This window comes from Schistocerca nitens, chromosome 2, assembly GCF_023898315.1.
Source record: "Schistocerca nitens isolate TAMUIC-IGC-003100 chromosome 2, iqSchNite1.1, whole genome shotgun sequence".
NCBI lineage: Eukaryota > Metazoa > Arthropoda > Insecta > Orthoptera > Acrididae > Schistocerca > Schistocerca nitens.
Genome location: NC_064615.1, coordinates 313,252,418 through 313,266,378, shown reverse-complemented (window position 1 = coordinate 313,266,378; position 13,961 = coordinate 313,252,418). Strand labels below are relative to the sequence as shown.

The following is a 13,961-nucleotide window of genomic DNA, read 5'->3' as shown; positions in this document are numbered from 1 at the left end:
ACAAGAAAATATTCGGCTTAGTATTAATTGACAGAGTTGTTGGATGTGCTCCTGAGGGATACCGTGCCTAATTCTCTTGAAATGAATATGTCGTGCGGCTAGGGCCTCCCGTCGGGTAGACCAGGTCTCTTGGTGCAAGTCTTTTTAGCTGACGCCGCTGCGGCGACTTGCGCGTCGATGGGGATGAGACGATGATGAAGACAACACAACACCCAGTCCCTGAGCGGAGAAAATCTCCGATCCACCCGAGAATCGAACCCCAGCCTCTTTTCAAAAATGTTCAAATTTCTGTGAAATCTTATGGGACGTAACTCCTAAGGTCATCAGTCCCTAATCTTACACACTACTTCACCTAAATTGTCCTAAGGACAAACACATACACCCATGCCCGAGGGAGGACTCGAACCTCCGCCGGGACCAGCCGCACAGTCCATGACTGCATCGCCGAGCCTCTTTGCACGACATTCTGTCGCGCTGACCAGTGAAAGTAATTCTACTCCACTCAATGAGATTCCAAGCCGAAGACCTGTCTGGAGACTCCCCCGACAGCGGGGGGTACCAACCTATCACCTGTCATATGCCAGACGACCAAGAGTGATGGTCTGGGGTGCCATTTTATTTCACAGAGGGCACCCGTTGGTTGCCATCCGTGGAACCATTACAGCACAACGGCACGTCGACAATATTATACGTCCCGTTTCATTGTCCTTCATTGCAAGCCATCTTCCGCTTATCTTTGGCAAGATAATGCCCACCCGCGCTCGACGAGTGTTTCTACTCGTACTTTTCTGTATAATTGACAAACCCTACGTTAGCCAGCAAGGTCGCCGTATCTCTCCCAAATTCAGAACGTTTGGAGCATTATGGGTGAGTCCCTCCAACGAGGTCGGGATTTTGAGAATCTATCACACTAGTAGAACAAAATTTGGCGTGGTATCTCTCAGGAGGACATCCAACAACTCTGTCAATCAATGCTAAGCCGAATAACTGCATGCATGGGGGCCTACGCGTTACTGACCTGCTCAAGTTCCGAAGCTCCTTCTCTTAAATAAATCAAACAATTTCTCTGAAATTTATTCAATTGTTTGTCTCTACACCTATGTCACATCTACCGATTTCACTCCCATTCGGATAATTTGTTCTTGGTGCGTTGTGTTTTTTTCCTTAGAGTATACATACACCTTGAAATTGCAGCTTTCTGGTATCTCAGCAACATAGTCAAAATTTAACTTGAACCATTTGACATGGCATTTCACTGATTTGCAAATTGCTTCTTCATAAAATTGTGCAGCCTATGGACGTAGTCAGTTTTCCACAGCATTTTGTAATTCGTCGTTCTCATCGAGATCCTGCTACTGACGCCACTTCTCCATGTGAACGAGGGGATGAAAATGACTTAGTGCCAACTATGGGGGTTGATCAACAACGTCCTATTCGAACTGCTTCAAAATCCCTTAGAGTTTTTCGGGCTCTGTGAAGACGAATGTTGTCATATGGATACACAACACAGGATGCCAGCGATGTTTGCTTTGAATGGCTCGCTTAAGTTTTCCTCAGAGTTTCACAGTAGACATCTAAAGTAATCATAACTCTCATCATGTTAGCCCTGTGTTTAGCCATATTTGTAATTTTTCCTTTAGGAATGGTCAGATTCCTGAACGATTAAAGTACTCAGTAATAAAGCAGCTTTATAAAAAGGGAGAAAGGGAAAATGTAGGCAGTTTTAGACCTATTTCTATGCCATCAGTGTTTGCTAAAGTCATTGAAAAGGCTGAGTATTTAAGGATAATTGATCATTTTACATTACATGATTTGCTATCACATGTACAGTTCGGCTTTAGAAGTTGTTTAACAACTGAAAACGCTATATTCCCTTTTCCCTCTGAGGTACTATCTGTGTTAAACAAAATGCTTCGAACACTAGGTATCTGTTTTGATTTAACTAAGCCGTTTGATTGCTCCAGAAGTTGAACCATTACGGAATACAGGGAGTAGTTCACAATTTGTTCACCTCTTAAGTTAACAACAGACAGCGAAAGTTCACTATTCAAAGTGTTGAGAATGGCTGTGATGTGGGATCTGAGTGGGGTACGGTCGAGTGGGGGTTGTCCCAGGGATCAGTGTTGGGTCTACTCCTGTTCCTTATACATATAAATGAAATGCCCTCTAGTATTATGGGTAACTATAAAATATTTCTGTTTGCTGATGACTCTAGCTTGGTAGTAAAGGACGTTGTGTGCAACATTAGCTCGGTTTCAGATAAACAGTTCATGACATAAGTTTATGGCTTGTAGAAAATAAACTAACGCTGAATCACAGTAAGACCCAGTTTTTACAGTTCGTAACACACAATTCAACAAAACCCGACGTTTTAATTTCACAGAGTGGGCATGTGATTAGTGAAACTGAACAGCTCAAATTTCTAGGTGTTCAGATAGATAGTAAACTGACATGGAAAGCCCACGTTCAGGATCTAGTTCAAAGACTTAATGCTGCCATTTTTACTACTCGAGCGGTATCTGAGGTGAGTGATCGTTCTACACGAAAATTAGTCTACTTTGCTTATTTTCATTCGCTTATGTCATATCGTATTATATTTTAGGGTAACTCTTCCCATTCTAAAAGGATATTTTTGGCTCAGAAAAGGGCAGTTCGAGCAATAAGTGGTGTAAGCTCACGAACCTCTTGTCGACCCCTCTTCAAGAGTCTGGATATTTTGACATTGGCCTCTCAATATACATATTCCTTACTGTCATTTCTTGTTAACAGTATCAGCTTTGTTGTTGTGGTCTCCAGTTCAGAGACTGGTTTGATGCAGCTTTCCATGTTACTCTATCCTACGCAAGCTTCTTCATCTCCCAGTACCTACTGCAACCTACATCCTTCTGAATCTGTTTAGTGTATTCATCTCTTGGTTTTCCTCTACGATTTTTACCCTCCACGCTGCCCTACAATACTAAATTGGCGATCCCTTGAAGCCTCAGAATATGTCCTACCCATCGATACCTTCTTCTAGTCAAGTTGTGCGACAAATTTCTCTTCTCCCCAATTCTATTCAATACCTCCTCTGTTCCAAAGAATTAGCAGCTTTCACTCAGTTAATACTCGGTAGAAATCAAACCTGCATTTGGGTCGGACTTCCTTAACTCTTTTGCAGAAACCTCAAGAATTCAAAAATCTTAGCAGTAATCCACGCGCTTTCAAATCGAAACTGAAGAGTTTCCTCATGGGTCACTCCTTCTACTCTGTCGAGGAGTTGCTTGAAAACTTAAGCTGATTCTTGTTGTATTGTCGATTGCGTTTACCTAAACTGATGGCTTGACTTTTATCGGGTTCATAAACATTTTATTTTTTTCTGTTATTACTTTTATGTTGTAATTTCATGTACCGACACGTTCCATGACCTTGGAAATTTGCTCCTCAATTTCGTCCTACGGAACTTGACGTGTAAATAAATAAATAAATAAAATATGTTTTGATTCCATCTTCTTGAATGACACTCTTACTATGAAATTTTGTATTTATGGCGATCCACAGCCTCCAGATGCTTGATAAACGTAAATATGGTTTGTAGTAGGCTATAACGTGAGTTTTATTTAATCGTGTAATTAGCTAATTTGACTACTTGTCATTGTCAAGCATTTATAAAACCAACGTGGAAAAGCACTACATTGTCTGTCAGATTAGCTAATCGTACGATTAAATAAAAAATGCAGTCCACTACGGACCATATTTATGTACTCTGATCTGCGGATGGCGGCTGATGATTGTAGCATATGTCTAAACTTCCAGCTTCGTGGAAATGGAGTGAATAAGGAAGATGGACCAGTCCTGTGGATTGTCCTAGGATTATACAGTACACATATTCCATGACTCAGCGTTTAAATAAGTAACGCATGCTTGCAGGTGTGTGATATGCTGAAGAAAGGAGCGACGTACATCTGGGACGACGAGATGAAGGTGCCGTACGCCGTGATGGGAGACCAGTGGGTCGGCTTCGACGACGAGCGCTCCATCCGCCACAAGATGAAGTGGCTCAAGGAGGGCGGTTACGGCGGCGCCATGGTGTGGACCGTCGACATGGACGACTTCACGGGCGCCGTGTGCGGCGGCGGCGTCAAGTACCCCCTCATCGGCGCCATCAGGTATGTGGTAACCAGCATCACCCCAAACTACACTCCCCATTCACTGTGTCTGCCGTTCCTCTACTGTTACGTTCTGGGTAGCTAGTGAGGCAGATTATTGCACCTTCTGGTAGAAATAAATACCCCGGACAAAAAATTACTCACCACCAGGAGACTTGAAGCTATTACCCTGTAGCATCGCCTCTGGGCTAGATACTGGCTCCAGCTTGGCGAGGAAGGGTGTCGCTACGTTTCCTCAGATACTCCATACCAAGGTGAACTCAAACATTAATGGATAGATCCCATAGCGCTACCAAGTTGCGGGGATGTCGGGTGCTATGCTTCATCTGCTTTTCCAAATAGTCCCAGACATTAATGTACAAGTTATGCAGTTCACGTTCCGACCATTAAATTAAAGAGACGCTGCATCCAACAAAAGACAGCCTCGGTCTCGGTGTTCCTGAAATTTATAAAATTTCACATGAATGTGGCAGCAGTCGCATTGGTCAGTTAGTACTAACGACTTCAGAACGCTGCTCGGAGAAACGACACCACATCAAAAATATCGCGATTTTGACAAATACGTTGTTGGCGATCACATCCTTTTGAACAAACAAACGTTTATATCCGATGAAACGGAATTGTTACTTCAATGCATCTACCTACAGGGATTCTGTCATGAAAGAAGCAGTGGAAATTAGAGCGTATAACAGCAACTTTAACCGGGACAGCGGCTGCAGCTGTAATAGTGCTTGAAAATGGGCACTTGATGACGCTCGATGCTGAAAGGCAACAGAGAAATAAACTAAGTCATCCACTGTCCAATGAAATCAATATTGTTACCAATGTTGCTCCGTCATAGAGAGCGACATAATCTCTGGTAGCAGAAGTTCAGCGACTTCATGACATCTTCTTGGCGTAATACCAGGAGTATAAGAGGATTACGTAAAAAGTATTAATGTGGTCCTAATGACCTCAGGTACTGTGAAATTCGAGGAGTGTGTCGAATGCTTCGTGCAACCACCAGATGCACGTGTCGACTCGCTGCTCTAGCTGGATCTTACTTTGATCCTGTCCTCAACTTCCCCCTCTCTCCCTCATTCATAACTGGTAGGAGAAAATCTTAAATTCAGAGAAAATTACGTTTCAGTATTACTTAAAATATCGTCTGTGTGAAAATGAGAAAAGCAAAGTCTGGAATGGATCAGTATGCTCCATTTATTTTCGATGAAAATTTTTTAAGAAACACATAGTCAAGAAGATATTAGCGGCTCTGACGTTACTCGACAGCTTCATTTTTTCAGTTTTATCGTAGCGAAATCTCTCATGTTCTTGGTTCCGTGACTGGATCTAAAAATGGTTCAAATGACTCTGAGCAATATGGGACTTAACGTCTGAGGTCATCAGTCCCCTAGATCTTAGAACTACTTAAACCTAACTAACCTAAGGACATCACGCACATCCATGCCCGAGGCAGGATTGGAACCTGCGACCGTAGTGGTCGCGCGGTTCCAGACTGAAGCGCCTAGAACCGCTCGGCCAAACCGGCCGGTGACTGGATCTCCATGACACAAATATACCGAGGAGTATAACAGTGCGATGCGAGAAAGTCGGAAAAAGACAGTGATCTTGGGGCAAATATTTGGAGACAGATTTTACGGCTTTCTCGAATGTAAAATCTACTGAACCTGTGTTGAGTTCTGCCCATAAACAGTATTGTAGCTCTTAAACTCTTCTACACGCGGGTAAAAGCTGCACAGAGAAACTCATGCATCCTTTCACACCGTTGTGTTCACTTGCTTCTGTCACAACTTCTGCTTACATGTTGCTCAGTGGTCCCATTGATGAAGTTCCAGAGGTAAATCCTTATGAGCTGCATAATCTAATGGCCTATTGCACCCTAACGCCAGTTGCTACCATTCTAATTGCAATATCAAATTCAATTGATAATTATGATTTTAAGTGTTTTTTAAGGCATAGCTGCTAATCTTTCGATTTTTCTATTGGCTCCAATTCGTTCCTCTATTTCTTCGGTCGAAGAAATTTATAATAAAGCATTCGGGAAAGAGCTTCGTGAAAAGTCTACCCTGTGAGAGACATTCTCGGTAGTGAGTTCTATATTCCGAGAAATTTGATTTCCTTAAACAAGAATTTAAGAATATTCATTTGCCAGCAATTTTACTTCCCACGTCGTGATGGACAGAGCGTTACCACTTATCAGTTAATGACACCTTCTGCGTTCTTAGACTCTCAAAAATCAACACGAAAGGAATAATTCAATGCACCACAGTATGAGACTTACTGAGGTCTCGCCGTCATGTCGCAAACAGCCTGTAAGTAGATACATACATCTCTAATTTTTGCCTTTTAGCATAGATTGGCGTCAGAAAAATCTCCGTTTGCTGCCCAACCGACATCGATATCAACAGAAATGGAGGATTTATTCAGAGGAGGATAGAAGAAAAGTAGTCTCCAAAGCCTTTCAGAAGGAATCACCTGAATATTCGCCTGAAGTGATTAAGGGAAGATGTGAAAGTCCCAAAGGTTTGAACCTCGCTGTTACCGTACAATATTCGCCACGATTGTGTCAATACGGTCGGCCCCTTTTCTGAAAATGAGTAAGGATTTTTTCAAAAAGTACAAATGAAAAACTGTAGATTCTAGAGGAGCAGCTTGGTGAAAACTTAAGTCTGTGCAATAGGGGATTAACAAAGGGGAAATTAACTTTTAATTGTGTTCAATAGGACGTGACGTATTCAAATAATGTCCATGAACCAAAGAGGCAGTTTGTGTAGCAGAGAGTCTCGAGGTTAACATAGTACGAGTATGAAACTTCCAGTGTGAGATGAAACTACTAATAAAGCCGGAAGTCTCTGAACTGTGTTTTCAGGGAATTATTAATAATAAGGGAACACGTGAAGTAGGAAACAATGGTGTTAGAGGATGTGACATAATAAATCTGTGGTACATCGGTACCAAAACAAAAAATGAGAAGGCGCAGGGGTTGGCATTAGCCGCTTATTCTAGGTGATAATGATCAAAATCTTTGTCCATGCTTCCTAACTGAAGTTTTTCTTAGTTTCTCAAAATTAAGTCGACTAAATATCTGGACAATTCCTTTAAAAATGCCACATTTGCTATCCTCTCCTTTCTTCCTCTGAAATAATTATAGTATCTTTTGGGAACATAGACTATAACCCTCCTATATTCCAGAGGATTGGTTAAGGGGTGGTAACATTCTAGGACATTCAGGAATAGAGAACATGGTAAGAGAAGGCCAAAAGGAAAGACAGAAACAGAGAGTGAAACGTGCGAAACAGGTTATCGATGCCATGCAAAACCGAAGTAGGTTGTACAGGCTAGGAGGAAAATAAGACGACATGTAATCAGTGTAAAATCTGATATTAGTAAAGTGGACGAGAAGGAAATCAGAGTTGTGCAACGCAACACGCTTGGTGTATGATAGCTGCAGTCGTGCTAGCTGCGTAACCGGCCCTGTTGCATATCCGCTGAACTGAACTGGTCATACCGGCGCAATGCTAGGCAGCGATTCTGATTGCGCGGCGTGATAAGGAAGTCGGGAATTATTGCAGACCAATTACGCTTAATTAACGTATTTCGCGGCGAGTGAAAGCAATATCGGCCGGGGCGTGCACGCAGCGTGACATCATAGGCATAATTGCGCGCGTGACCGACGCCAGTCAGCGCCGTTGCAGGCACCGGTGGTGGTGGTGGTGGTGGTGGTGGTGGTGGTGGCTAGCGATCGTGAGGTCATCAGAATACTCCGCCGAAAAGCTCCCTCCTCGTGAACAAAGAATCTGTGGGGCACATCCGCTTCGCTTCACAGGCTCCGGCTGCAAGATCGTCTCACCAGCGAAGCCTTGAGTGCTGAGATTGCATGTACTTACTACTTACACCGTAACTGTTCGCGGAGAAAAAATTGTTCAATGTCCCGCTCGCACATTTAAAATTAAAATTTTAGTAATTTTCTTAAAACTTGGAGGGATACTTCGTTTATTTATCTATTAGTACTGTCAAGATTAGTGCCATAAAGCCCTCGCTTGTACCTGACTAGGTATTTTACATCTACGTCTACAAACACACTCCGTAACCCAGTATACGGTACTAGCAGGTGGTAACACTTAACCAGTACTATTCGTTTTCTTTCCGGTTCCAACCGTAAGTGGAGCGAGGAAGAACGACTGTATATATACCTCCATAAGAGCCCTAATTACTCTTATCTTGTTTTCGCGTTCCTTACGAGAAATGAACGTTGGTGACAGCAGAATCGTTCTACAATAAGCTACAAATACCAGCTCTCTAAATTTCCCGAGTTATCTCCGTAATCTTTGCGTTAACGAATCGCGCAGCCCGCCTCTGAACTGTGGCGACCGCAAATAATCGAGCAGTACTCAACAATGGATCACATTAGTGTTTTAAACGCGATCTCCTTTGTAGATGAGGTACTTTTTCCTAGAATTCTCCCAATAAACCGAAGTCAACAAATCGCCTTGTCTACAGCAGACATTAAGTGCTCCTTCCATGATGAGGTAAATGAGGTACACTTCCTACAGTTCTCCCAATAAACCGAAGTCAACAAATCGCCTTGCCTACAGTCGAAATTAAGTGCTCCTTCCATTTCACAACGGTTTGCAACTTTAAACCCAGATATTTAACCGACGTGACTCAGTTAAGCAGAACACCACTAACACTGTATTCAAACTTCATAGGATTCTTTCTCTTACTCGTCTCCATTAACTTGCATTTACTGGAAATTTGGAAATCTGTGGTAAGGTCTTATGGGACCAAACTGCTGAGTTCATCGGTCCCAAAGCTTACACACTATTTAATCTAACTTAAACTAACTTACGCTAAGGACGACACACACACCCATGCCCGAGGGAGGACCCGAACCGGACCTCCAACGGGGGGAACCGCGCGGACCGTTTCAAGATGCCCTCGACAGCGCGGCTACACCGCGTGGCTACCTTTACTGTCTTCAATCACACCAAACAGAAATTCTGTCTGGTCATGCAGTGTCCTTCTGCATTCCGGTACACTGCACCATCACCAGCAAACAGACGCAGATTGGTTCAAATGGTTCAAATGGCTCTGAGCACTATGGGACTAACATCTATGGTCATCAGTCCCCTAGACTTAGAACTACTTAAACCTAAGGACATCACACACATCCATGCCCGAGGCAGGATTCGAACCTGCGACCCTAGTGGTCGCGCGGTTCCGGACTGACGCGCCTAGAACCGCTCGGCCACCGTGGCCGGCAGACGCAGATTGCTGCTGCCCCTGGCCGTCAGATAAATTTTGTATATGGAGAGCAAGATCACTCCTATCACTGTTTCCAGGAGCACTCGCTACGAGACGCTTGTCTCTGATGGCCAGTCGTCATCGAGGACAGTGTTCTGGGTTCTATTACCCAAGACGTCTTCGAGATACTCACATTTCAGGGAACCTATTACGTATGCGCGAACTTTCGTTAAGGGTCCGTTCTCCTATAAAATAAGCTGTTTTTACGATTTTTTTTGAAATGCTAATGAAACAATCAGCATAAATCTCTTTGCTCACTATTTACTGATTCTTGGACAACACTTTCTGATTTTTTTAAAGAAATTCAATCATCATTAAGAGCCCTATCCGAGGAGTTAAAGTTGCTCCATTCAGAATAAGGCCTCTCTATGACCGAAGTTTTGCAGTCCGCAAATCTTATCTCAATTCAAAAAACAAACAATTTTCTCGATGTATAGGATATTGCACACGAAGTAGCACAGTCTTATGAAATTTGAAAAAATAATAAAATGGTGGACGTCTGAAACAAAGACGTAATCTTGTCGAGTGTTCTTGCTCACGGTTTTTGCAATAACTAATGAATAGATCGAAATAAAAAATCAGCCTATTACTCCCTGTGGACATGCCCGAGGAGCAACTCAGCCAAGTTTCAGAAAGATATCGTTATTAGTATGCCCGCAGTATCTTCCGTCAGCTTCAGATGGGGCTAACAGATGACTGAATTTCTTTAAAAAAAATCAGATGTTGTCAAAGCATCAATAAATAATGTTCACAAAGATTTACCTTGATTGCTAGATTTGTTTTTCCAAAAAAGTCGAAAAAATAGCTTATCTTACAGGGTGACTAAGGAGAATGGACCCATCACAGTCCGCGGTGAGCCACTGTGCCAAACGCTTTCGGAAACATATGAATATGGAATGTGCCTGTGGTCGTAACATTACATTCCTTACGACAAACTTGTTAAGAGATCCATCTATTATAGAATGCAATATATATAATGGCAGAAATAGCGGAAACAGCAGTAACTACAGCAGGGAAAAAACGTAGTTGATGTTCGTTAATGAAAAGCAGAAAATAAAACAACTTACAAAAAAGTAGTTTTAAAATATTATCGCTAGCAACAATGGGCAATAAAGAAGGAGTCGAAGAAGGAGACAAACAGGAAACGTGGCAGAATACGAATAACGAAGGAGAAAACAAGGAAATTACATTACAAATTGAAAAATGGAAAAAGAGTGAGAAGCGTAACTGAGAAGATGGGAGCATCTGCTTTACTGTTTCACAGAGTTCGGCTGGCCATATTCGTTGTTTTGTAGGGAAAATAGTTATGAAGCTCACATAAGGAAGTACTTTAGCATTTTCTTAAAGGTAAAGGGGAATCAAATCGTGTGGAGGAAGACGTTTGTAAGAACTAACGTTTCGACTGCAGCAGTATTGTATGGAAGTAATAACAGACTGTGAACGAATCGGAAAAGAGGTACTAGAGGGAGACCTGTAGGGAACGACTGAAGGGGTAGAGTGAGGTAGAGATTTTAATACATCCAAAAAATAATGCGCTGCTCTGAGATCTATGAGAAGAAGAGGATGGTACGGGACAGGGAGTCATGATTGGACGCATCAAACTAGTCACAGCACTGGTACTAGTAAACTTGTATTTTATTCTTCCTGAAACGTGTAAGCTGGACTAATCCACGTCTGGCAGTGCCTGGTGACAAAAAAACTCTTTCGATACACTCTGTCACGCACCACACACACACACACACACACACACACACACACACACAGAGAGAGAGAGAGAGTGAGAGAGAGATGTGAGAGAGAGAGGGAGAGAGGGGGGGGAGGGAGAGACCTATCAAAGCCTAACGCCTAAACAAGATTCAGGACTCCCGCCCCCGCCCACAAAACTTTGCACTGTTCACCAACTTGTCTTCTTACTTCGTAATCGGTGACACTGCGCAATTTTGAGGCGCAGTTTTATAGTCAAGACAATATGGGAACTTTTAAAATTTAGAGCAAACCCTTTACACACACTCACACACACATACACACTTCTTTTACGTAGAATAAAATACTCGTAAGTTAAATCCCAACAGTCCAACACTCTCAGCCGTGTAAAAACGTTTTTTATACTAAGTTCTCTTTGATTACATATGAAAAATTGAGACAGAAAAGCAGCTGTAACGCAACAGAAAAACAGCTACACACAAAGTAGTATAAGCCACAGAAAACGCAGCATGTGTTAACGAAGTACATAAAAAAATTCAGGTTTCAAATTTGTGATTGCTTTATTTAAAAACTAAAATTCTATATGTACAAGCAGCAGAAAGTAATTTTTTCTATTATTGAAAAGAAATCAACCAGACACACTAGAGATAGTGCTATAACTTCAGCGTAACATATCTGGGTAGAAAAGAAGAAATGATCATGTTTGCTAACTGCGGGACCTATCCCAAAACAAATTGACCGGGAGACGGACTTGAACTTTTACGTCCTCTCTACTGGGTTACTACCATCAGTCTGCATCGATACAGAATGGGACAACAGAACTTTGCCAGTGAGGAAGGTAAATAACTGACTCAATTTCATTGGAGGAACCCCAAGGAACTGTAATTCAAAAAGAAAGAGGGAATGTTAGGGTTTAATGCCCATCCACGAAGGGATCGTTAGAGACACAGCACAAGGTCGGAATGGGGAATGGTAGGCAAGGAAATCGACCGTGTCCTTTTTCACAGGAACCGTAGCGGCTTTTGCCTCAAGCAGTTTCGGAAAATCACAGGAAACCTGAACACGGATGGGCAGACCGTGGTTGGAGCCTCATTCTTCCGAATGCAAGTCCAGTGCCTTAATGACGACGTCTTCGCGGTTACTGAGGTGTAATTCAGGCACGAAAGACTGCACTTACAAATCCCTCATCGAGACAAGACTTGCATACTGTCAAGCTTTATTAACGGATTAGACAGAGAAAATTCAAAAATGACTTGCGCACTTCGTTACGGGTTCGTTCAGAGTGAGAGAGCCCCAGAAACGCTCCACAAATTACAGTGAGAGACGCTACAAGAGTGTAGCTATGCTTCGCAGAGAGTCTTAATCTCAAAATTCCAAGACCACGTGCTCCAGTACTAGTCAAAAAAACACATTACTTGCTCTAACACACATCTCGCCAACTGCCTATGCAGCAAATTCGGGAGAGTACAGATAAGCACCGACTCTTGTATCCCGCAGAGATAACAGCAGCTCAGACACCGACTACGAAATGAAGAAAGTTGACAAGATTTCTGACAGGAAGTGTCCCACCAGAGGTACCACTGCAGTTTTTGATACAACGCTTTGACCATGTAGTGTAGCTACAAAAAGTCAGAATTCAAATCATTAACATTCTATAGAAACCCCGTCCTGCCTGTAATTGAAATATTGTTAAATAACCGACGAAATAAGGTTCAGATAAATTCTGTTGGTATCTTGCAGACATAGAGTTAATTAAGATTAATTGCAAGGCATTGGTTTTAGAGCTACTTTCGTTAACACTGCTCGTTGTAGAAAGTCCGTAGTTGAAACAATGGTCGTATTTCTGTTCAGTGCTATAGCTGCTGTTGTTGTTGCTCGTTGTCCTGAAAATAAACGCAATACGATATCGCCGAGAGGTTTCCTGAGTCTTGAAAGTGTTTAGGAACAATATGCAGTCAGTACTGTTGCATAATTACTTCGTTCAGTAAAGTTATCTATAATGCGGATTAACTATGCTCACAAAATGACGTAAAGAGATATTCAGTATAACTTCTTTAAAATGAAACACCAAATAAAGTTACTCTGCTACGTAATCTTCAATATTAAATAACCGCAGACACTTTCTTTACACTTCATGAAACGTTAACCATATAACCCACAAGGCTAAATCAGAGACGAGGTACTTTTCGACTTCTCTCCATCAAAGCTGACAACCTACTCTCCATTACTACAATTAGTCAGAGAAAACATAAACCAAAGATACATGAGTCTTACATCTATAACGCAGAGTATAATACATATCGATTTTTAACACAGGTATTACTTTTGTAGAGTATTTTACATCGCGTACTAAAGCTACTTTGTTAAGTTCTGAAAGTCTATTAATTTTAGATAGTCTTTCATAATAAAAGAAGATAAATAAACATTGCATAAGATTATGGACCCCGAAACATCGAAGGAAACCGATGAATTCACATTGGGAAAATATGCTCTACCAATGTTACACAATATTAAAAGAGCAAAAGGTGCATCGTGTAGTACGATTGACTAGCTATATCGCCATCTACTATTCTCCAGAATTACACGTGTTTAGTCTCGTTACAAGATCTTATCATCAAAACTGCGAGACTCGAAAACCGGTTCTTGACTCACCAATCTTAATTGAAACTTCTTATGATTTTTTTGATAGTATTTCATTCTGTTTAAGTTTTAGTTTGGTAAATTCTTGAGTAGAAACATTCTTTCCGTGCCTGATAAATGAAGAATCCTTTTTTTCTCAACCATCTAACAAACTTTTTGTGACTAGCC

General features: G+C 41.9%; 1 protein-coding gene across 1 annotated transcript in view; it reads left to right on the top strand.

Annotated features, from left to right (window-relative positions):
* The window catches only part of LOC126236082 (probable chitinase 10), a 390,810-nt gene that overhangs the window by 278,352 nt on the left and 98,497 nt on the right, over positions 1-13,961 (top strand). The window contains exon 8 of the mRNA XM_049945145.1: positions 3,907-4,145. Coding sequence (XP_049801102.1) covers positions 3,907-4,145 — 239 coding nt within the window. The remainder of the gene's footprint in view (positions 1-3,906; positions 4,146-13,961) is intronic.